Source organism: Pinus tabuliformis, chromosome 1_2 (assembly GCF_031772625.1).
Source record: "Pinus tabuliformis cultivar Carrire ecotype Pingquan chromosome 1_2, CPIR1, whole genome shotgun sequence".
Lineage (NCBI taxonomy): Eukaryota > Viridiplantae > Streptophyta > Pinopsida > Pinales > Pinaceae > Pinus > Pinus tabuliformis.
Genome location: NC_142298.1, coordinates 1,331,168,219 through 1,331,194,584, shown reverse-complemented (window position 1 = coordinate 1,331,194,584; position 26,366 = coordinate 1,331,168,219). Strand labels below are relative to the sequence as shown.

The following is a 26,366-nucleotide window of genomic DNA, read 5'->3' as shown; positions in this document are numbered from 1 at the left end:
TAATAAATCGCACTCCTACTAAGGCTCTAAAGAATATCACTCCAGAAGAAGCTTGGAGTTCCATTAAACCAGATGTAAGTCACTTTCGTGTTTTTGGAAGTGAAGCATGGGCCCATATTCCAGATGAAAAGCATAAAGCTTTAGAACCTAAGAGTGAGAAATGTACTTTTGTTGGATATTCTGAAGATGTAAAAGGTTATAGACTTATTCCATTTAAGTCCAAAAATGTTATCATTAGAAGAGATGTAAAATTTGATGAAAATAAATCGGCCTGCGAGCCTAGTCCGGCGGATGTGCCACCTTTTCCTATCTCTTCTACTTTTGAAAACATTTCTTCTTCAGATGATGAAAGTGAGGATGACAATCCTCCCCCACCTTCTCAGGATCCTCAACTTCCAAGATGGGTCCGTGCTACTTAAAGCAGGGAAGCCCCGACCCAGGAAGCAAGCGGGAGAAGCGGTGTATTGGATAATTACGTAACTAATGCTACTTCTATTCGAGGTGGATCATCCTATTACTGGAAGGTAGGTGGAACTTTGTTGGTCATTAGTTTCTTGCCTGTCTGGCGGACGCAGCCATCGATGAACCACGAATTGTTCAATCACATATTGAACTACAATTACTTATATATCGCTTAAGGCTGCCGATCGTTTGGGGTGATTGCAACTTGGTTCGATCATTAGTTCATGTAGTCAACGGTTCTGTTCAGGGCTCCTCCATTATCAATGCAGTAAGTTCTGCTACTTCCGGCTTATAATAGTTGTGGGTGGGAGTAAATAGCTGAACCCCGTGGGACACAATCCCCTCTGCTCTACACTTTATAAGAGAGACTCACGGACCAACACAATAGACTACTTCGACCTGGCTATCGACCTAGTTATCTGTTACCTACTCCAGCTATTCGCTAGCGGTCAGACTCTTATTATACCATGCGATCAAGGGCCCCGTAAATTAGGCATTTCACCTATTTTTTATGCACACCAGTCGCGTAGAGAAGTAAACTAGTCTATCATGGTTTGTCATTACGGCTTCATAATTCCCATCATCTACCTAGATCGGGTGACCCCAAACCTAGTGTGAGGGAGTTTACTCATTATTCCCGCACTATCGTATCCCTTTTTTATTAATATAAAAGAGTTGCATCTTTAGGTATAATAAGGTCGTATAGTAATTAGTTTTGAACTTGTTTCAAACACCTAGTTTACCTAGTGCCAGTTGAGTGGATGCTGCATGCTTGATCTGGGGTAGCTCAGTATCAGTGTGTATCGATTGCTGGTTCTCGTTGACCACGGCCTATAGGGACCAGGCTATCCACCGCTTTTAACCCTGTTTGCATAGGTTCGTGCACAGATTTACGTTCAATAATACCTGGGGCTTTCGCTTCGACACGTCTGAGTAAGTGCTCGCTTAAAGCCCCTTTACCATCAATAGGTACTCCCAACGCATCGACCACACGACCTAACATGGCCTTTCCGACAGGAACAGACACAATAGATCCATTGCTTTGAGGTTGAGCTTATGCTTGCTGGGCGGGACGATAGAACCCAAGAGCTGGTCGAAAGAAAGAAGAAACCCCAGGCTGGGATGGATAAGAAACCGGCTTGCTGGCTTGCTTCAACTTACATACGCCTGCCCTAGACCTTGACCTCATATATAGCTTCACCTCGACTCTAGACATTCAGTTTTGTGAAAGCCAGAACCCATACCGAGTTAGTTTGTTAGGTGCACAGATACAGATCGGATTTATGAAGCCGCAACTACCACATGCTCATATATAACAATGACTAGTCTTTCTTCTCTCTCTCTCTAGCTAGGAAATCACTATCATTATATATGTCATTACGGCAGCAAATGAATTGGATTCAAGTCCTCTCCTTATCAGTCGAGCCTGCTTACGCATCCTTATCAGTCGAGCCCCCCTAAAGGGTCCTCTCCCTCTCCCTCTCCTTAACAGTCGAGCACCTAAAGGTCCTCTCCTTAACAGTCGAGCTTGCTTACGCATCCTTATGGTCGAGTACCTAAAGGTCTCCTCCTTAACAGTCGAGCCTGCTTACGCATCCTTAACAGTCGAGCCTGCTTACGCATCCTTAACAGTCGAGCCTGCTTACGCATCCTCTCCCTTGGGGTCGAGTACCTAAAGGTCCTTATCAGTCGAGCCCCGTTGTCGGTCCTTATCAGTCGAGTCACTAACGTATTCATTTTACTTATTGGGTGGCCCCTATCAAATAAGTAACTAAAAAAGTAACTAACGTACCTCACCCTGCCTTCCTTGATGCTTATTGGGTGGTGGGCGTTGGTCGAGCGTGCTCCGCATCCTCTCCTTATCAGTCGAGCCCCTGCCGGTCCTCATTGGGGAATGCAATCAATGAGGTCTGGTTTTGAGCAAAAAAGAAGCTATCTATCTTCCTAAATCGATCATCGGGGAATGCTCTATTTCCTTCAAAATAATGGGAAATGCACTTATTCACATGGGGTCTATAACAGCTTTAACTAATGATGCATAGAAGTGAACTAACCAGTCTGTTGAAGCTTCGGAGAGTAAGATCTCTATGGAGAGTAATAGCTCTTCGGAGAGTAAGATTAAGCTGTACCACCCATCCTAGCACGCACCAACAGCTCACTTTCTTTAAAGAAAGTCTTTGTCCAGAGTTTTCGAACACTTACTTTATTGTGGGTGACTTGTAAAGCCTTTTATTTCCAATTTCCCATCTGGATAGACTGGACTCATGTTCCTGATTCGGATAGTAAGGCACCTGCATTTACTAAATTGACCATACTGCATAGGCTACGTGATCACTCTATATCATCTTGTAACGCCACCTTTGCATATTGAATTTCCCACCCCACATAGCAAGGAAGTAACAGGGTAAATGATTTAGTATTAGGTTTCGGCGAATCGTACTTTTTTATGTTGGCGAATCGTACTTTTTCCGGTTGACTATAAGTTTGTTTGGCGCGTTACATAAGATGGTTGGCCAAAGAATCCCGGGTCTAATTCTCTGCCCCGAAACTACCTCCTAACTGTAGCCTGCCCCGTGCTCTGCCCAAGAGCTATCTGTTGGGAATAGAATATGAATATAACCAAAGTGACATCTCAATAAAAAAGAGTCTTATCCGGGCGTATCCCAGTAAGTAAAGATCTCTGAGTAAGTAAGAGGTATCCGGGCTACGCCCGAGCAAGTGTAATAGGTGTAAATAAGTAAATAGAGTTCGTATGGGGTAATCGTAAGTAAAGAAGCTAATGGAAGTCTAACCCTAAGTAGGTTCTGACTTGACTGGTATTCCTTCCTTGCTTCCTTCGCTGGGGGAGGTTGGGGTCTAACGCTGGAGGGTAAGGGTTAGGTTCTTATCCCGGGCAAGAGGAAGTGGAAGTATCCGGGCGTAAGCCCGGGCAAGAAGCAATCTATAGCGTGACGGTGGTGGTTGGCCGAGGTAAGAAAAGGTACTGGGGTGTTCAAGGCTATAGAGAGTGGAAGATGAGATGCCCTAAAGTAATAGGGAGACTGGGCGTATAGAGACTAAAAAGAGTCTGATACGTTGCAGTAGCCTAGCCTAGCCTGTATGATGAAAAGCTTATTGAGGTCAATCTGGGTGGCTCCCCCGCAGAGTGGGATAGGAGATGAGTAAGATCTAATAAGAAGGCATGTGTTGGCAGGGTTCTCTCTCCCACTTAGGCATGCGGGGTTTCCATGGCACCAGTACAAGAGCTATTCGCACCTCTGAGTTTGAGTGAAGCAATCATATGGGCATTAATGATATAAGAAAGAATCTAATGCTCTTTCTTATCCCTCAAAGTGAGGCATAATCGCGTAAGTAATAGTAGCATTCCTTATTCCACTCAAAAAGCTCAGTCCTTATCCCACCCTCGAAGCATGTCTGGACTTAAACCTAAAAGGCATATAAGTAATGTCCTTATCCTCAAAGCCTCTAGTCAAATCCTTATTCCTAAAAGGATGTCTGGCTGGAAAGTGGTTATCCGAGACATGGTCTGGACTTAAACCTAAAAGGCATATAGGTCTGGCATGATCCGGGTAAGTAAGAGTTCTGTCCTTATCCCGACTCTGGTGGTTAATAACTAATGCATTCAACATCTTCCTAACAATCTCCGTAATGCTCAGCTAGATCTTCCTAACAATATATAGAGTATTATTTTCTTGTTTGTTCTTCCTACTGATTTGACCAGAGGTTTAGTTTGTGTGACCATAACACATTAGCTTGTTGCTCTGCTTCTGGTCTTTAGGCAAGGAAATTTTGGTAATACCTACTGAACAGATAGGCCCTACAGCACTTGAGTTAAACCATAACATTGATAGGTTAGACAGATCTATAGATAGGCTTTCCCTGAGTAAGTGGGATAACATTTCTCTGAGACGGTGAGGCGTTCTACCTTCGCTTGGATGGACATTCTACGGTAGCGACTGGCTTCAATTCTGTACCTAGCTTGGTGATCGGATGATATTATTTACCTAGCGATTGGATTATATTAAATAACTGAGCTAGTCTTCCGAACATGCTTTATACCTATGCCACGATACCTGAAATAGGCTTTCCTTAAAGTTTGATATGAACAGACAATACCTTTCAAGATGCGGACAAGCTACTTCGTTCCTTACCCTTGACTTTCTTACTGCTTTCACCCTAGGAGATGGATTGATGCCCAACCCATTGATGATTCCAGCCAGGAACACTTTGAAGGGTAGCCACTATGAAAACAGCCAGCCCCCTACCTTGGTTCCACACAACCTATTTACCCACCTTAATTACCACACCTGTTAGCCTTCTATACTACTTGATTAATGAATCGCTTAGTCGGTACTGCTATTAACCAACCCATCTCATTACCCTTCTCTTATCAGGACAGGACGGGATTATCCAACCCTTACCCTGACTTTCTTAACTGCCCACCACACTTTCACTACCACCGGATCGCCGACTCATGAAACCTCTTCTTACATGCCTTAGATTAGCTTACTATACAGCTTTCACAGGCGTTCACATAAAATAGAAGAACATGGGCTTCGGATACAGCATTCACCAGTGAGAACACTTCCTGAATGAATCCCTTAGGAGCCAATGCTTAGACCTTCTCTTATCACCACCGGATGGATCAACTAACCTTGTTGCCAGCCCCCAACCTTATGCCTGAATATGCCAGGTACGCAGTCTTGCTCCGCACTTCAACTTTTCATATTGGGCGGGCCTTGCCCGATGCGGACAAGCGGCTTCGCTCCTTGATTCATTTTCTCCTTAACCAGCTTCTCTTCGTCCAGTTCAAGATCCAGCCCTTGATCCAGAAGCTTACCTAGTTACAGCAGCATACCTAGCAACAAAGAAAGCATCATAGATAGAGGCACGGGCAGGCTTTACCGAGCGATAACATCCTTGTCCATTCCATATAAATGTAGAGCCAGTTGATCCAGTTAATTAACCATATTAACCACCAGCTTGAACAGTTTCAGTACCTGTAGCATCGGTGTAAATCAAATCTCCACTCTGCCCTCGGCCTCCCGGTGGTCAACCGAGTTGCTCTGCCCTTTACTTTGACTTTTGATCTTGACTTTACTTTGACTTTTGTGGAATGAAAATTCATTGTTTAAGAAAATGATCCTATTAGTACCAGTAAGCTATTATTAGGGACACTCCTCACACCACACGATCTCAATCAGAAGCTTCATCCCTAGCTAGAATCATTAACTCAATACACTTTGATCCACTATAGGAAATATCTTAGCTCCTACCAGCAGACACGATACACCAACAACCATTCGACCTTTGAGATCTTTTCTTCCTCATTCTCAGCAAATCTATTCGAGTAACAAGCAATTTAGTTAGTATGATTAAGATAGTATAAGACCCTTTTTATTACTAATAGAGTCTAAGATAGTCTTGATTGAAGCACCACTACCAACAGCAGAGGTAAAGGGAGTTTCCGAGGTATTGAAGTAACAGCCCTACTAATTGGATTAGTTCCATATTTTCGAGGTGGAGAACTATGACCTCGTCTAGCAGCATCCATTCTTGCCTGATACTGGGAAATTCAACATAAAGAACCTGGCTATGTACCTGGTAAGTTTACCGTAGTGAAACTGGAAGGTATTAAGAAATTGGTCAACTCCTATTCAATAGCCTTAATACGGGTTGGTCATTTTCCCTCAATGAATACTTGTGGCTGAGCGTCAATATGAAAGATTTAGCTAACGAAGCTGGATTTAGGCTGTCATATTGAAATGACTGAACCTGGCCTTCCTTGCACTAGGAAGCGCAAGCCCCTCCGGGACCTTCTTTCTTTTAGCCAGGTTTATAGAGCTAATTTCCCCACCCATGATAGCTAGGTAACGCCATGTTTATAGAGCGAATTGACCCACCTATGCCCTAGCCTCCAACCATTACTTAGGCTCATGCAGGGTAAGATCCAGTAACCCATAACGCCAGGTTTGCTTACTGAATTTACCCTCTCAATCAATAGGCTTTGTAGGCACTTTCTATCAGTTCAATTAGCTCACTACATCTCTGCGGATTGCGGAGTTCCTTAGAAGGGATTGCTCCGCGAAGAATCTGTGTTGTGGCGGAGTTGTTGGAGAAGCCACTAGGTCCACTGGTACTCAACCCGGTCAAGTAAGGTCCTGTCGTTCCTGGTGTGTGAAAGAATTGTGCTCCAGAGACTCGATTCTATCTCTCTTTGATTACCGAAGGCAAACGAGCCTATCCTATAAGGTCTTAAAGTTCTATTTTGGCTATTCAAGCCTTTGGAAAGACTTAGGGGAGGAAAGCCGGTCCTGATCTGAGATAAGGTAATACCTCCTTCCCTAGCTGGCTGGTAAGTACACCCGACCCTATGCTATAGAGAAGTACGGAACCCAATCGATAAGGTCAACCAGGTCAGATCCCTTACCCAAGCTAGAAGGTCCTGAAAGACAGATTGACTTGCCATGTGAGTCATTATTCGAGTCAGGCCGGCCCTAGGCGTTGAGAGCATTCCAGAAGGGCAAATATTGAGGGAAGAATATAGTAACCTTACCGAGGAATGCATCGTACAATAAGAGGGCTACACCGTGCCGTATCTGAAATCCAACTTCACCAACAGCACATAGGTTCCCGACAGGGCAGAGGCATAGGGAAGTGCAGAAGGTTAGGGCAGGCACCAAACTTGCGGGATGCAGCAGGTGATCTTGCCGGTGATCCTACAAATCAGCGACGTACACGTTCTCAGTTTGAAAGAGCCTCTTCTTTACTGGCTCAAGCTCCAGTAAATCATGATCCTGACACTTTTGCAGAAGCTTCAGGCCATCCACATTGGGAAGCAGCTATGAATGAAGAATATCATTCATTGTTGGCAAATTATACATGGGATCTTGTTCCTCTACCAAAGGGACGCAAACTTGTTAGATGTAAATGGGTTTACAGAACCAAGTATGGACCAGATGGGAAAGTTGATAAACATAAAGCTCGTCTTGTTGCTAAGGGCTTTTCACAGGTTGAAGGCATTGACTACACTGAAACCTTCTCCCCTGTTGCCAAAATGAACTCTATCCACCTTGTTCTTTCCCTTGCTACCTCTTTAAAATGGGAAGTCCATCAGATGGATGTTAAATCTGCCTTCTTGCATGGGGACTTGCATGAAGAAATCTATATGGAACAACCCATTGGCTTCATCCAAACAGACTCCAGCCTTGTATGTCGACTTAAGAAATCTCTTTATGGTCTCAAGCAAGCTCCTCGGGCTTGGTATGCCAAAATGGATAGCTTTCTTTTAGAATCTGGCTTTTCTAGGTGTTATTCTGACAATACTGTCTACACCAAGAAAGTGGGCAACTCTCTTATCATCCTTGTTCTTTATGTTGATGATCTTATTCTCACTGGTAGTGATCCCAACCTTATAAACCATGTGAAGTCCAGCCTTAAAAAGAAATTTGAAATGACAGACTTGGGACACTTACACTATTTTCTCGGTCTTCAAGTCTTGCAATCCAAGGAGGGTATTTCCCTTTCCCAGTCCAAGTATGCTTGTGATATTCTTCGTCTTTTTCACATGGAAGACTGTAAGCCAGCCCCTTCTCCCTTTCAGTCTGGAGTCAAACTTTCAGTCTCTTGTACTTCTCCTGAAGTTGATGCTACCTTATACCATCAACTTGTAGGAAAACTCTTGTATTTAACCCATACTCGTCCTGACCTTTCCTTTGTTGTTGGCCTTGTTGCTCGTTTTATGCAAAACCCCCGTGAAAGTCATTGGAAAGCAGCTAAAAGAATACTTGGTTATGTTCGAGGTACAGTACAGTTTGGGATTCATTACAGTGCCAAAGCGGCTCCTCTATTAGTTGGTTTCACTGATTCTGATTGGGCTGGTGACCCTGATGATCGGAAGTCTACTGCCGGTTATGTCTTCACTCTTGGTTCAGGACCTATTACATGGGCATGTAAGAAACAGGCTGCCATTTCTCTTTCGTCAGCAGAAGCAGAGTATCGTGGTGCCGTGGAAGCTAGTAAGGAAGCCTTGTGGCTTCGTCAGATCCTATCAGAGTTTGGCTTTGAGCAGCAGCATCCAACCACACTTTGGTGTGATAATCAAAGTGCCATTCAGCTATGCAAAGATCCAGTCCAGCATCAGCGCAGCAAACACATTGAACTACACATGCACTTCATCAGAAAGCTCATTCATGACCATGTTCTTGAAGTGCAATATTGTTCAACAGATGATCAGGTTGCAGACATCTTCACAAAGGCTCTCACAGAGGCGAAGTTCACTAAACTTCGATATATGCTTGGAGTTCAGGAAGTTGTCCCTAAGGGGGGATAGGCTCTAGTGCCTCCTTCCTTCTCCTATTGTGTCATATTTGTAAATCCTTCAATCCTATCCCAAGTTGTTCTTAAGGGGGGATGTTAGGATATTCCGACACATAGGAAATAGTTAAGTTCAACTTGGTCTAGTATAGAGTTAGGTAAAGTGTGTTTCTTTACCGTTGTACATTTTGTAACTTACAATCCGACGGTCACGATATGTAGTGATCCAACGGTTCACTCTCTCCTCGGTATTACCGACACTTGATCCGTGGCTTGACACCCGATTGGTCCATGAGTTCTATTTAAAGCGCATGGAGGGTCATTGTTCGGGTAATCCGTGCATGAGAGAAGCTTATGTAAATTTTCATTCTTTGATTAATAAATTGCCTGTAGTAGCCACGTTGGCGCAGGCCGTGGACTGTTTCCCTCTTTGAGGGTTTTAACCACGTCAAAAATACTGGTGTATTGATCTGTGATCTGGTTGTGAGCGGTGTCCTTTTGGTGTTCTTTCTGAGGAACTTACCCTGTAAATTCCTACACCTATAGGGGTTTTATTTGCACATTATTTTATCATTAGGGGCTAATGTAGGCCCATAGGCTAATTCGAGCTCCTTAGGACGCTATATACTGATGTTAAATACATTCATTTGAATCATCACTTGACTTGGGATCTCTAATCATAGAGAATTTCGCGTTTTTTCCTTGGAGGATATTTTTTGGAGATGGATGAATTTTGACGTATGGATTTGGGCTATTTTTCTTGCCTTGGAGCTTTGTCTTGCAAACAAAATGTTGGCTCGATATATTCTATAACACTAAGTAAATTATGACGTTGTTATTCTTGTTGTTGCATACTGCTAAAATTAGGGCTAGTTGCTACATAATTGAAATGTGGAATTAAGCATGTTTTAGTTAATTTAATGTATGGGCCAATGTTATATGAATGAAGTGTCCTAGAGATTATCTGTCTCGATAAGCTTGCATCATTTGCTTTGAAGTATAAATGCTTGAAGGTCACTTTTCTTTTCTTTCTCTCAACATTGGATGAAGTTGACTTTTCGGGCCTCCTTGATCAAGAAACCAAGTTCTTACTCATCATCATCCTTGACTCCATTATCCCCAAGTGAATTAGGCACTGGTCCCTAAAAAGGGTGGTCATCTCCTTCACATTTGGTACCTTTTACCACTTTTTCCCAGGTCTATCCCTCAAAGGTCACCTAGGGCATCAATTTCCCGAGAATTGACCCAAGGAAAAACTTCGATCTCCTACAAGCTACTACATTGGTGGGTCCCCTCCCTCTCCTCCAAATTTGAGGCAATTCTAACAGTGGAAACTTCGAGAATCCCAAGCCCTAGCCCTAGGATCAAATTTTGCCTAGGCATCCCCAAGGCTAGACCTCAACAGGATCAATTCAACCTTTTGAAGTAAATATTCATGTTTGGTCCTTTCCTTTCACCTTGTTCAGGATAGGAACATCATTGGTTGCTACATTCCATACCCGAGCCTGGGCATCCACTTGGCCCCGTGTGGTCCCACTTCTCAATAAAGATTATTTGTCAAGGACCATTAGGGAATCCAAGTTTCCCAAGGATTATAGGGATTGAGGACCTCGTATATAAGCCTATTCCTTCTCCCTCAACCCTCCAATCCTCACCCCTTACCCTTGGAGGATCAAGTCCCTTGCTTAAAGAGCAAGCAAGTTCCATTCTTCACTCCATCCTTAGGAAAGGGTTTCCAAGGTCACTTCCCACCTATCCATTGACATATACTTTACAAGTGATCCCTACACTACCAGGACTCCTCCCATCAGTGAAAGTCCGTAAAGAGCAGGGAGACTTAGCTATGGTGACAGTGGGCTAAGCCTCCACCGTTGCCCTTAACCTAGCAATTGCCCTCTTAGGAACCCCTTTTAGGTCCCCTGCTGGTTTGAGTGGTAACAATGTCCAAGATTGATCCTGTCAAGATTGAAGGAAGAAGATGGCTCCATGATACCCAGAAAAGAAGAAAGCTCAATATAATGAAATAAAAAGGAAAGAGAGAGCCATGCAGTTATCTCCAAAAAGAACAGGTAGTTGATCTTCTTATGGAAACAAGCTAGAGAGCTTGTGGTTATGACTTCTCATGTTAGAAAAAAGTCAGGGATCTCCTCTATATTTAAGAGGGAGCAAAGGAGTCTCCTTGAAAAGGAGAAAGGATCTATACCCTAGTCAAGAGGGAGTGGGGACATCCTCTCTACTTGAGAGGGAGTGGCAATGGACATCGCATGTGCATTCTTTTCTTCATGTATCATGCACTTAACCAGGACTAACAGTCATAAGTCTAAGTGAAGGTCATAAAGAGAGAATGGTGGAGGATTAGATAAGCATTTGTGGTTTCCTTGAGGATAGACAATCCAAGAAAGGAAAAGTACCGACAATCTTTGAGGATACGACAGGTATCCAAGATAAGGGTGGTCGAAGAGGACCGATATTCTTTGAGGATTGGGAATCCAAGATAATAATAGTCCTAAAAGTACATAGCTAGTGAACATCTGAATGGGGTATGTGCCTTAGAGGTAGTGTGGTATCACACATAAAACCTCCCTGCATAATGCTTTTGAATGAAGTTAAGCTTGTCAAGTTAGGCCTCAATGACAGTGTTGGTTATAATGTTGATGCTTACAGTCGTCTTATCAATCTGACTCTTCTTATGAGAACTCCTCAGTATGAGAATGATGTTGTATTGGTTGTACAATTATGAAGACCTCCTTAGTTAAGAGGGAGTGTTGGAAATGCAACTAGTTTCAGTCTTCATACTTGTTATTGTACTCATTTCAATATGTATCTTATGTAACAAACAAAAGAAGAAAAGGAAAAGTTATTATTTTAAAGCATGGGTTTCATGCTCATTATTGATGGTCTTCTAGGTAAAAGCATGTTCTTCATGCTTCTAGGGTTTGTTAGGTCATAAGATATATTGTCATAAGTCAAGAGAGTCAACATCATGATTATAAGACCCTTCTGGGAAAGATGTATCTTGTAAGAGAATTTATTTCGAGTCTAGAAGGTCCTAGAAACCTCCAAAGTACAAGTCGGCCCTGGCAACGACAAGTCAGCGTAAAGGAGGCAATTCGACCACTTGGAAAGGCTATAAATAGAAGCAAATTCGACCTCATTTGGCACTCACTCATACACAAGTTCAATCTCTCGAGAAGAAGTTAGATCTAGAGCTAGAAGAAGCAAGAAAAGAAGAGCAAAGGTCTAGAAGGCAAGGAGAATCCAAGAAAAAAAAGAAAAGTTTGATTTGGGCTCTATCTCTCTCACATGTGCGCAAACTAGGGTTTTTGGAGTTTCAAAGAAGGCCAAAATTGCAAGTCCAAATTGCAAGAGGTCGAGTTGCAGTATCAAGTTGTCGGAAGAACAAATACTATGTTTTGACCTCATTGACCTTGGGGGGATCTGTCTTGCTCAAAGGAGGATCACTTGAAGAACTGAATTAAGGTTTCTGCAACAGCTAAAGGGTCGAAGTTGGGGTCAAAATTGAAGCTGGAAGTTGGTTGAAGCAGGATTGAACCTTGTTGATATGATCCTATTGGAAAGTTTTCTTGAAGGGTTGACTTGGTACTTGGAGGAGGACTTGGTCTAGGGTTTGGGACTTGGTTGTCTCATTTGAAGCAGATTCTATAAGAAGAGAAGAGATTTTATGGGTTTTCCCCTTGAAGGGATTTTGCCCTGGCTTGGAGCCTAATTTTTGTGTCCACTGTCTTCACTGTTTTTTTCTTGATAGTTGTTTGATGAAGAAGAACCATAGTTTTAAAACTCCGACTCAGCCGAGGATCGACTCCGACTCCAACTCCGAAACGGTAATGACTCAGCCGGCTCGATTTCAATGACTCGGTCGTTGTAAAAAATACATTAAATATTTATTTTTTTTATAAAAAAAACATAATTTTAAAGATTTTAAACATAATTTTAAAGATTTTCATTCATGTTTCCAAACACACAGCATTATAATATAGATGGAAGACAACATATGATCAAAGTAGGCTCATGAACCAATCCATTATATCAAAATGGTACCCAATGGCAATACATAGTCAACTGTCATACATGATCAGAGACTCAAAACAAAAAACACATAACCAAGGAGGCTAGAAATGGCCTCTACAACAAAAGTAAACTGTGACCAGACTCTAGTACTAGTACTACAACTACTGGCTAGTAGCTACTGCCAGAGGAGCCAAGATCATGTCGATCAATCTCTCGATCATCATCAGAGTCAGACAGGGGGCCCCATGGCTCCTCCTCATCATCATCATCTCCAACTGCAGCGGTAGAAGTGGTACCACTAGCAGGCTGTGCAATTGCAGCAAATGCAAGCTGAGATAGAGTAGATATGCGGCTGCGCTTCTGTCGTGGCTGAGCAGAGGAAGCACCTACAACTGGAGTCTTTGCTGACTGTGAGACTGAGGCTGGTGGATTGGGATCTGCATTCAACTGAACAGCATGTTCAAGTTCAACTGATGTCTCGATATCTAAATCTAAATCAAGATCCTCATCAGGATCAAACTCTGCTGGACGACTCTCCACTACCCAATCTGATGTTGGATCAATGTCTTCCAACACAATGGGATCTGAATCAGGCCTTTTGTTTAGCAAATGGTTTCGTCTGAGCCGGAGGTTGTATTGGACATAAACTAGATCATTTAACCGTTTTTTATCCAAACGGTTTCTCTTCTTTGTGTTACTTGGGAGTAGGAGCGAAAACGGGAGCGGGAGCGACATTTTCAGAAGCTCCTGGTTTGGGAGCGAATCCCAGAGGAGTTCGACAACCAATGTCACTAACATCAAGGTACATAGAGGGATTGGTGCTCTTGATTAAATACGAGTTCCATACCCTAATACATGACAAAATTCAATGGAACATTGCAATCCTCCAATCCTGAAATCCTGAAAAAACTGATAAGTTTGCTGGATTTTGAATGAAATCTAAAATTCTACTTTCTCCATATGAAATCCAATGAGGCCGAAACCACTCTCAAATATCCTGAGTCATTTCATGGTACTGTTAAAAATTTAAGTAGAAGGATGAAAATGAAGATTAAGGAGAATGTCACTTTTACTTTAAGAATTTAACATTACCATGAAATTTGAATAGCATATCAATAGTAGAGAGCATTTGAGTGTGTTAAATAGGGTTTGGGAGGGGGAAATGGACCCCAAATAACATTTAGCTAATTCATAAAACACCTTGAATTCCAAACCAATCAGCAAACCCCTCAAAATTTCATTAAAATAATGTTAAATCGCTGTTTTAGTGGGTTACGGGCCACTATTTGTGACTCGGCCGAGTCAGTACGGGAAACGACCGAGTTGGCCGAGTCATGGCTAACTCGGCCAAACGAGCCGTTTTTTGTACCAAGTCACTCCGGAGGGCAATGGAACGGACCAACTCGGCCGTTTCCGTTTCGAAACGGCCGTTTTTTAAAACTATGAGAAGAACTAATAAAGAAAACAAAAGAAGATAAATAAAGTTCACAAGCAATTATTAAAGTTTAAGGAAAATCTGAATTGATAGTTGCCATATTACATTTTCCAACAACATTTGCTCGAGTTGCCAGGTACACTTCTATTAGATTTATTATTGTTATTGCTTCTATTGCAAGATGGAAATTACATCAAATGGATGTCAAAATCGCTTTCCTCAATGAAGTGATTGAAGAGGAAGTGTACATAGAACAACCTCAAGGGTTTGAGGTTCTCGAGAGATAGACTCATGTTTGCAAATTGAAGAAATCTTTTTACGGACTCAAGCAAGCACCTCGAGCTTGGTACACTCGGATTGATGGATATTTGATGAGTCTTGGTTTTACTAAAAGTAATGTTGATCCAAACTTATACTTTTGAATTGTTAAAGATGAGCATCTGATTTTTCTACTATATGTTGATGACTCGATTCTGACAGAAGTAGAGGGGACCTCATTGTCCAGTGTAATAGGGATTTGATTTCTGAATTCAGAATGGAGGATCATGGTTTAATGCATTATTACTTGGGATTAGAAGTGTGGCAAAAGTCGGGTGAAATTTTCCTTGGTCAAGGAAAGTATATTGTTAAGATCCTTCAGAGATTTGGGATGATGGACTACAAGTCCATGGATACTCCCATGGTGACTAATTTGAAGAAGCTAGAAGACTTTGATTCTGACTTGGTTTATCCCTCTATCTATCATCAGTTGATTGGCTCATTAAATTATTTGGCCAACACTAGACTTGATATTTATTATGCAATGAACACTCTAAGTCAGTTCTTAGTGGAACCCAGGCATATACATTGGATTGCAGTGAAACATATATTGAGATATTTGTGTGGCACTATTAGATAGGGATTGAGATATGTATCAAATGGTGAACTAGAGTTGCATGGATTCAATGACTCAGATCGGGTTGGAAGTGTTGAAGATAGAAATAGCACTTCAGGATGTTGTTTCAGTTTGGGTTCCGCTATGATATCTTGGATGAGCAAGAAGCAAACGTCTATTGCACTTAGTACTGCTAAAGTTGAATATATTGTTGCTTGTTTAGTGAGTTGTGAAGCAGTGTGGCTTTGGAAGTTACTCGCGAGATTGTTTGATCTTCCGCTGGAAATGACCGTGATATATTGTGACAATCGAAGTCATATGAAGCTTTCTAAGAACATAGGTATCCACGACAAGTTGTAGCACATCGAGATCAAGTATCACTACATCAGAAGCATTATTCAGAAAGGAAGCATTATTCAAAAAGGAGCAGTGAGGCTCCAACATATCTCTACTAATGAGTGGGTTGTTGATATTCTCATAAAGCCTTTGCCTCGAATAAAGTTCATTTACTTCAGGGACAGGCTTGGAGTTGTTAAGAATCCCTCCCCTAGTGAAAGAGAGTGTTGATGTTATAACATCTATGGGCCTAGATTGCTCCCTTAGGTCATAGGGTTTGACCAAGAAACCATGGTTTATGGTTGGGGAGATTGGCCCTATAAGCATCAAAGCCTAGATTGCTCCCTTGGTCATGGAGTTTTACCTATGGAGTTTTACCTAGAAGACGAGTTTGGTTGGGAAGATTGGCTCCGTGAGCATCAAAGCCTAGATTGCTCCCCCGGTCATGGAGTTTGACCTAGAAACCATGGAGTTTGGCCTGGGGAGATTGGCTCAATAAGCATCAAGGCCTGGATTGCTCCCTTGGTCATGGATTTTTGACCATATTGCCATGGGGTTTGGCTAGTGGGTTAAGCTTGTGCCTCATATCATCGGGCAGGTACTTACCATTCATAACATCTTACGACATGTATAGTGGGAATGGTAAATGGGCCCCGGGTTCACCTTGGGTCAGGTGGGGTCCTGACATGTCTCCAAGCGACGACTTGTTGAGTTGGTGACCCTAGGACTAGTGGGTGACTAGTTCCTCTATTGGATGTTGATGCTTTCAATATTTCAACCTTTTCTTGGAATGGAGAAATTTTATTCATCATATGTACATTTGTGGAAGTCAAGGAGAAATACCTCCCTGGCTAAGAGGTAGTGTTGAAAATAATGTAGCTACGTTCGGTATTTTCATCGACAAAGTCAAAGAAATCAAATTCTTATTTTTATTATTCATGTAGGCTCCAAAACTATGAGGTTGACCCCACTAGTTGAAGAGGTTTGACCCTTGGACAAAACCCACATGATAAGACATATATTGACAAATTGACCTCCTCATTTGGCATCTCATCTCATCACACAAAATTTGAGCCTGATCAAGAAGAAGATTTTTGTTCACACATGCCAAGGAGGAAGAAGACTTTGACCAGCGAAGTTTGACCTATTCTCTTATGTTTAGACTCAAAACATATCATGTCACAGAGTAGAGCAAGCCCCAGCAATCCACAAAAAAGTCAGTCACAATATGTTGTCGCTATGTATATAAACGATGTTACAGAACATAAATGATGCCATTGAATATAAGGGATGTTGCTGCATATACTATGTTGACACTATCACTAAATATATATAAATGATGTCACCGGATATAGATCATACTATCGCGATGTGAACCTGAGATATTACTGTAAAAAGAACCAAAGATGTGTGCCATACAAAAACTAGAGCGTTGTGTGCAAGCTACATGTAGAGTGATACCATAAAAGAAGTGTGAGTCTCCCTGAAGAGCAAAGCCATATAAGAGAGTGAGCCTACCTCTAGAATGATGCCATATAAAAGAGAGCGAACCACTAACAGATAGAAATAAAGCAAGCCATAGGAATGTAATCCCGAGCCACAAAAGGTAGAGTGAGTCTCTGTTACTTTCATATACGAGCCAATGTGAAGAGGGTGAGTTATAGTAAAGAGAATAAGCCACCATTACGTAATGTGATGCCAAGGTATGTTATCATAGCAAATGCCTCAAATATACAAACCACGGAGCCACAATGATTACAAATTCAAGCCTCAGGGATATGATCACGAGCATTATTTAATTATAGTGAGCCTCTCTGTGAAGACAATATGAAAAGCAAGCCAATATGTAGATCAAGCCACACTGAATGAAGTCAATATGAAGAGCGAGCCATAGTTTACAATCTGGACAAAATTTGTGCCACCTGAAATTGGCCAATCGAACCAAAAGTAATGCAATGCCATACTAAACCACATATGCGATGAAATCTCAGATGCGAAATATGTGTCAAAGAGGGAGCCTCTCCACAGAAGCGAGCCTCAGTAATACGAATCTCAAAAATATCGAGCGACAGCCTATTTCGTATTCCTTTAGATCTTTTCTCAATGATACACAAATTTTGATTGCTCATTTGAGGTAGATCAGTCACATATTTATATTCCTCCTTATTGTCGAATTTGAGTCTTAAAAGGATCAAGCCGACATGTAGAATTTAGGAGGGAACTTAAATTCAAATTTTACTCAATAATATTTTCTTTTGAACATATTAATTTAATAATTATTTTGACCAAATTTGAATTTTGCTTGGGGTATAATGGACTTTCCCTTGGCACAGTAGGGCTTCCAAAGGGAAATTCATCCCGAAGCTGCCCAATTTTCAACAACCAAGATCTTGTTCTCCTTGCCCTGTTCTATCCCCCATGGCTGAACACTAGGTATTCCTTTTTCTCCTTATTGTGACGTTACTGGTATCTTCGAGAAGCATACAAGGTTCATGAACTCACAGGGTTCCAGAGGTAACAGTGGGAAGGGAACCTCTCAGGCATGGAAGAAGACAGACTTGAGCAAGATAAAGTGCTTCAATTGCCACAAGAGTGACTGCTATGCATGACAATGTCCAAAGAAGAAGAATGGGAAGGAGAAGTCACAGCAGACAGTAGCATCAGCAAAGGTTCAACTTGATGAGTTTGCAACAAAGTTCAAGAAGGACTTCTCATTTGTCTCCTGCCTATCTACCAACACCATCACAAGGAGTGCTTGGTACCTAGATAGTGGTGCATCACGCCATATGGCAAAGGCACGACAACTATTTAACAATCTGATTGAGAGAGACTCAAATTTACATGTGGAGCTTGGTAATGATGCCAAGTATGCAATGAAGAAGTTTGGAACTGCTAAATTGCAACTAGAGTCAGGAGAGACATTGGAAGCCACGGACATGCTCTTCATAAAAGGATTGAAGAAGAACTTGCTCTCAGTATTAGTCATGGAGGACAAAGGCTAATATGTAGTCATGTTCAGGAATGGGTTGGTGCTCATTCATCCAGAGTCTAGCCCAGACACATCAGTGGCCATCAAGGTTGAAGAGAGCAACTTATACAAGTTGATGGGCAAACCCGTTCAAACACTGAGGGATGCTTAGGAGCATGTGCAGGCTCCTAGGAGCATAGTGAAGGAGAGCAAGCCTCCAAAGAAGGGAATTGTGCCAGGACCAGAGAGACAACCAATTCCAGATAGCTCTTTAGTAAGTACCTCTCTCACTAAGAGGAAGTGTTGATGTTTGTAGCTCAGGCAAGTACTTCTACACAAGCCTAAGTGTCTAGTCATGTAGAAGTCACCTAATATACCCTGACCATAGCAATTAATTTAGTAATTGAAGTAATTTCTTATATAAGTCAAAAGTGAGTCAGTCTAATGAAATGTAAAGGCTATTTGCATTCGTGAATTAGATGAATATCAATTGTCAATCTCAAGTGATGTTGAGATCTAATCTCAAAAGTCAATCACTTTGGAGAGGGTTTTGGAAAGTACAAGGGGCAACAAGGGAGATCCAAAACAACCAAGCAGATCAAAGAATTGATCTAGGGATTGATTAGTTGGATCAGTTTTGGATATTATTGAATTTATTTTCTTCAGTGGGCCAATATCCTAGGATAGGAGCCCTTGTAAGTTCTGAAGTTATTTAAATGAAGAATTGATTTGAAGGGCAGAAATATGAGTGCATGTGATTGTGTGATTGGTGTATTTAATTTACATCCATTGATTATTTTGTTTATGTTAAAACTCTAACAGTGTTATTTAGCATATATACATAATCTACTAGAAAGTAATTAACCAGGTGCTAGGGTTGGAAATTAACATAGATTACTTCATCCTAACATGCATCAATCGATCCTCAATGGAAATGTTCAATTTGATGAGCATCCTTCTCAACATCTTACATCTTCATATGATTTTCCTTCTTTTGAGTTGACCTCTCCTGCTAATGATAGTGATCTTGAAGAACAACATGTTGAAGTTCTCCCACCACTTCCTAAATGGGGTCAAAGAAGAACCAAGTCCTCTCTTCAAAGGACTCGAGTATTTATGAATAGTGCTTCAAATCCAAAGGATTTTTGTAAGGCCCGTGGTCTTGTAGAGTGGGACATAGCCAATGAAGAAAGTATCATTCCTTGCTTAAAAATAGAACTTGAGACACAATTCCTTTTCCAAAAGGTAGAAAATTGGTTCAATGTAAGTGGGTATATTGAACCAATTATGCAACATATGGTAGCATAGACAAGTATAAGGCCCAATTGGTTGCTAAAGGTTTTTCTCGGGTTGAGGGCATTGGCTATTCTAAAACTATTGCACCCATGGATAGAATGACTTTTATTCACCTTGTTCCTTCTATAGTTGCATACTATAAGTGGATAGTACACCAAATAGAAGTCAAAGTTTCCTTTTTTCATGGAGATTTACAAGAAGAGATATACATGGAGCACCCTGCTGGTTTTATCCAAGACTCTTCACTTGTGTTCAAACTTGAAAACTCCTATTATGGTCTCAAACAAGCCCCTAGGGGTTGTTATGGGAAGATGGATTATTTTCTTCTCTCTTTAGAATTTTCTCACTGCCACTCTGATTCAAATGTCTATATTTTGCAGCAAGATGATGAACTTCGCCTCCTTGTTCTCTATGTGGATGATCAGATTCTCAGTTTGGGTTCACCTACCTTGATTAATCATGCAAAGTCCACTCTTCATCAACAGTTCAACATGACAGACTTAGAGCTCCTGCACTACTTTTGGATTACAAATAACTCAATCTGCATCCAGAATAGGTCTCTCTCAACCTAAGTATGCCTTGGATCTCTTGAGCAAATTTCACATGTTGGATTGCAAATTTGCACCCATGCCATTTTTGTCAAGAGTCAATTTGTCAACCACACGTTCCACTCCTTTGGTTGATGCCACTTTGTATCAACAGCTGGTTGGCAACTTCTTATACTTGACTCACAATCATCCCGTTATCTCCTATACAATTGGGTTGGTTTCCCATCCATGTAGGGACCATGTGAGCTTCATTGGAAAGCCACAAAGAGAATTCTTCGCTACATGAGAGAGACACACACATATTGCATTCAATATTCTTCTAGTGGTGAATCGTGATGCAAAATTAGAGGGTTATACTAACTCCCATTGGGCCGGTGATCCTGATTACTGTAAGTTCACCTCTGGTTATGTCTTCCATCTTGGCTTTGGTCTAGCAAGAAGCAAGCTGCTATTGGCCTTTCTTATATAAAAGATGAGCACCGAGGTGTTGTTAATGCTGCTACTGAGTCTATTTGAAGTCGACAGATTTTGTCCAAGTCCAGTTTTCAGCAGGTGCAGCCTACTCTAATTTCGTGCAATATATCCATATTTTGAGTAAGCCTAGCACCAACGCACCAAGCATATAGGCATCCACATGAATTACATCTGACAGTTATTCATGGACTATTGATATGCGGTATTGCCATGCTGAGTTGCAGGTTGCTGACATCTTTACCAAACCCTTGACAGAGACTCGATACGTTCAGCTTTTGTTCTTCGCTTGCGGTGAAGCAAGTTGTCCTTGGGCACCAGTTGTCTCAGTCCTCCTTTCTTTTTTCATCTACTGTTCTCAGCTTTTTGTACATGGGTACCTATCACAGCCTTGCAGTGGCAACCCATTATTGAGATTTAGCCTCCGTTTTTATATCACCATACGTTTCAGTTAAAGGGGGTTGGCGGTGTACATACACAATAGTAAGTTCTTGACACCTGCCAACTACCCTTCTTAAATTCTGGACTCCTCCCTGTTTGCTATAAATAGAAGGCCTCCCGTTGTATTTCTCAGCAGCAGATCTAATAGATGCAGTGATTCTCTTGTTAGTTTATTCGCTTGGAGCCAGTTAATTTTATGTTGTTCTGTTGTCTGTATCCTGCGGTATGTGGTTTGATTTCACAATCTAATCATGTTTTCAAATCTGAGAAAAAATTTAAATGGGTAGGCCAAGGTTATTGAAAACTTACATATATATCTAATCATTGTTTTTCAAATACAAGATAAAGAAACTTACGCTGCATACATGCCTATTCAATTTTTTTGCCCGGAATTGAAAAATTATTAGCAAATTACACTGCATATAATACATATTATCCAATCAATTTTCCAAATGCAAACAAAAAATTTAAAACATGCAACAACAACATATATATATATATATATATATAATCATTGTTTGAATATAAAATTTTAGCGAAGTATGCGAAAAAAATAAAAAGGGTAGTTCGAGCTTCGAATCCCACCTCTGGTTCCGTCCATAAACGCCCTAGCCACGCGCAGAGGGGTTTTCTTAAGCCCCTCCCTGTTAACATCCTCGTCGAGTCCCTCCAATAAAACCTTTACCGCATTCACAATGACCTCCAAATTACGACAATCCCCATGGCCACCGTTCTCCTCGGAATCGTCCAAGCAAGTAGCAGAGTAAATATCCGAATTGTCGCACTCAAATCCCTTCAAAGCACCCATTGAAGGGACCAATTTCATTCTCCTCGGCTTTCAGAGTCACCCTCCGAAGCCTCGAGGACTTTCAGATTTTAATTGTCCAGGTTACTTTCTCTTAAGATAGAATGTTTCAGAAGGGAATTGCTCGCCCCAAGGAAATTCGGGCACGTAAACCGAGCTCACAGGTCTGGGTCACGTCGGCGTGGTCCAGACCGAGGAGGAGATCTCGATTTCGAATATGCGGTGGATCCGAATGCCAGGTAAGTAGGTCTTTGTAAGATCTACGAGTTTATCGCTACGTGGTGACACTCGAGTCGAGGGCTGGCTGGACTTAGAACAAGAGCTAATATGTGACTATGTTTGAGTTTTTTTGTGGTGCACCAACGCACTTAGGACGCAAGCACGGGTTCTCAGAAAAGGCCCTCGCTAGATCTCATGCGTCAATACTTCGTCACAAAAATGCACAGTACCAGATGAAAAGTAAATGAAGCACGGGTTCTCAGAAAAGGCCCTCGCTAGATCTCATGTGTCAATACTTCGTCATAAAAATGCACAGTACCAGATGAAAAGTAAATGAAAAAGGAGTTGGTGTGAGTGTAGAGGTGGTAAAGGCTTTTTCAGCTTTGTGGACGTTATTAAAATTATTTAGCTTTTTAAATGTTATTAAAATTATTTATTTCATTTTATTTAACAAAATTATATAATGTTGTAACATAAATTTATATTTAAAATAATATTTATACAAATAAATTAAAAATAAATCAATATTTGCAATAAATAAAATATTTTAGTTTCCATTTTAATTTTACATCAAATTTTATTTAGCCTCCTTGCGCATCCTCTCTTTTTAGTCGAGCCTGCTTATGCATCCTGACAAAGCCAGGATAGAAACGAAAGAAGAGCTACTATTCCTGCTCCAGCTGCTAGTACCGGAAATATACCAGTTCATATTCCAACAGCTGCGTATATAATATAACGTGAGCGTGAGATCCTTTCCCATTCATTTGTCTCCGGTTAGTTCACCCTTTATCCAGATCCCACCCAACCCCAATGAAGCAGCTTTCAACCGCTACGCGCCTCGGCGTTTGGCTTCATCGAACGACTCCTTCAGATAAACTAGCAATTGCACCAAGAGGTGCAAAGGAATACCGATAGGAAGAGTGAGGGAATGTAGGAGGCAACAATAAAGTGAAACATATGGAGAATGAAATACAATCAAAATTTAAGTTTCTATATATCTTCTAAAGGATGTAGCAGGAGTTAAATTTAAGAAGAAAGTTGCACCAACGTAAATGTCCCAGAACAATGACAATCATTGTAGGTAGAAGGTGCATAATAGAGGAGTTCAATTTTCCTTGTAGGCAGAAGGTACATAATAAAGGAGTTCAATTTCTTTGGGTTTTTTTAAAAGGCATGAAATAAATTTTGAACATAAATCAAAGTGCATAAGGGTTGGGCAGAGGCATTCAATGATGTTGAAAGTGTCTATTTTAATAGAAAGGGTGAAAAATAAATGATGACATTTGATCTTGGTGGAGATGTCTCTCATGGATTCTAGCTCGCTTGAAAGGAGGAAAAGGTCCTTTGTTGTTGCAACTAAGAGTTTAGTTGTAGTATCATTAAAAGCAATGACCTTTTCTAGATGCCTAGTGTGGCCCACATGCGGCCATGCAATTCAAGACGAAGTACATAATGGTAGTCACATTCAAGGAAGGGACCATTGCATTTCATGCAATGCCACATGTTTTCGGATTGTTGGACAATCTTTTCCATGCATTTCATCCCATGAATGTGAAGGGGGCATGCAAGGAAGTAAAAATCTTCCATGTTAATTGTTGTAGTAGTAGCACAGATAAAAATCCATGGAGATTTCTCAGGGTGGGACATTGCAACAACTTTATAATTTGTTTTTGTTTTGAAAATCCTGATAGAGAAACATGTGTATATTTGATTCAGTGAAGGAAAGGATGCATTGGAACCTCTTTCCTGAAACCATTGTTGGAACTAGTGTGTTTCAACAACATCTGGATTTATAAGAAGGCAAGTGGTGGGGATAGTTCCAATAGTCCTTCCATTTAACTCGACAACACGATCCCCTTTGATTAGAAGGAATGGAGTGGATTTTGATGTGGCAAGGTCAGAAAGTTCATTCCATTCAGCATGGCATTACATCTCCCATAAGGTGACATCAATGATGCAACCTAACATGTCATAGAAGGCGAGAGTTTTTTTGGGATTTTGGAAGCCATAATGCTAACGTACAATGGATGTAGGAGAACTTAAGCTAACAACACCAACAATGTCAACAATTGAGTCGATAGTTGCAATGTTGAGTGAACTTATTGGCATGAAATGAAAGTGATGGGAAGGAAGCGACTGATCATAATGTATGAATTGATACAAAGTTAATGCAGAGAAAAGGAGGATTTCAAATGGGTTATTTAGATGATTGTATTTGGGACTATGATTATAAAGAGCGACCTTCTTTTTCATTGGTTGCTTACTTAGGGATGGAAATTTTCCATTGCAACATTTGGTTGTGCCTGGAGTAAGATGACTTATGGAAAAGTACATAGGCAAATAATTAAATGACCACAAAATTTATACAATTCCTTAATTAATTCTTTGAGTATTGAGGGAATTGTTGGTTTATTATGTTGCGATGTTGGGTAGGGGAAATTGTGAAGACAAAATGGATGAGTTTTCACAACATTGCTTTCATTAGTCGAGTCAATACAACTCAGAGGAAAACTTCAAAGAGCTAGACAAAAAATTGGCCAGACAGAGATTGCATAGGGAAGGTTGGAGCCACTATTGATTTTCCAAATGATGATTACATATCTCACCAACTTTCCCATGTCCAATGTTTATCTTCTCAAGGAAAGGACTATTATAGCAGAAGCCATGTCAATTCGAGTAGGTGCCCTTGATATGAAGGTATCGAAGGTTGCTTTGAAGGATTTTGATTACATTAATTCCAAGGATGTATGCAAGGTTCTGGTATAGTATCCTGGAACTGAAGGGTAGGTCTAGGAAACCTTTGATTTCGTCATGAATGCACATACCAATGGTGTTAAGGTTATCATGGCCATGTCTATTGGCTTTGACACTATCAAAGTCTCTATGGGAGTTCAAAACATATATGGCTATTGGATTTGCTCAGAGGTTTGGGGTTTCAATGGCATTTGGAGGGCCTCATACCACTTTTCTAGATACTTCAGAAAAGTATAAGAGAATCATGCATGTGAGGATTATAGCAGTGATTGTGGATTCAAATCATAAGCCAACTCTTTGGATATGGTGTGTGAGACCGCTTCCCAACTGCCTTCTTCAAGCGTTCTTGGAAAAATTTACATTGACTAGGTCAGAGTTATTGGTGGTGAGGTTGATGACTTGCACTATTCAAAGTGCCAAGAGTTGCAAACCCTAGTCATCAATATGGTCAAATGATCCAAATGGATCCAAGAACACTCTCTAAGTCTTGAAATCTCTTAAAATCATGCCAAAGATCCAAATAATCGCATATGGAGAACCCTTAGAATGGCAAAAAACCACTATCGGGAGGCCAAAAACACGTGAAAACAGTGAAAAACAAAGTATCAGAGGTCTGAGCAAATGAATGCACAATAGCTGTCAGATCTGGCCGATCAACGGCCCAGATATGATCGGCAAATCGCAATCGGTGGTGGCAATCAGCGGATATCGGCACAGACTACATAACACTTGCGACGGCGACCGGCGGAGTCAACTAGGACCGTCAATCAAGCACGCAGATCGACGGCCCATGTTGCATCGCAGGATCACTATCGGGGATTACAAGAGCACTTACAATGGCCCCGGTTATCGCGATGTGCGATTGCGATCAATCACATCGCGATATCGCAATCGGGGCTACACAAGGGAGCGGGCATATACACATACACATCTGCGATCCAATGAACCGGACCCAACGGTTATATAAATATTATTGCATAGATTTTGAGATCCGCTGAAAGGCATTTTTCAACGTATTTTCACGTATTTTGTTATTTAATGAAATACAAAGAAACAGCGCCGATGCGATAAGACCCGGACCCGAAAGGGTTCGTGAAGGGAAATGTATATTGTTTCAAGTCCGAAGAAAAGCCATTTCTAATGCATTTTCGCAGTTTTCACGTATTTCTAAAATACAAAGGGGAACCTTGGAGCAGGACCGAAGCGACTTGCGATTGCGATTGAGGACGGACCCAATAGAGGAATAGACCATATTTAAGGACTTTTGAAGTCCGAAATGAACTGTGTTTTGGGCGGAATTTCACAGTGTTGCAGCGTTCTCTGTGCAAAACAGAAAACGATCGTTTTTGGGCATTCCAAAGGATTTCAGAGGCCCGATAACCATACCGTTACAGTACAGGTGGCCACCACCC

At 41.2% G+C, this 26,366-nt stretch overlaps 1 protein-coding gene across 2 annotated transcripts in view; it reads right to left on the bottom strand.

Annotated features, from left to right (window-relative positions):
* The window catches only part of LOC149211113 (GTP cyclohydrolase 1-like), a 103,957-nt gene extending 81,477 nt beyond the window's left edge, over window positions 1-22,480 (bottom strand). The window contains exon 1 of one of the 2 annotated variants that reach the window (XM_089396914.1): window positions 21,762-22,480. In XM_089396914.1, the coding sequence (XP_089253040.1) occupies window positions 21,762-22,002 (241 nt within the window). In that variant the 5' untranslated portion in view covers window positions 22,003-22,480. The remainder of the gene's footprint in view (window positions 1-21,761) is intronic. The other variant, XM_089396913.1, reaches the window with a different exon arrangement.
* Window positions 22,481-26,366: the final 3,886 nt, after the last annotated feature.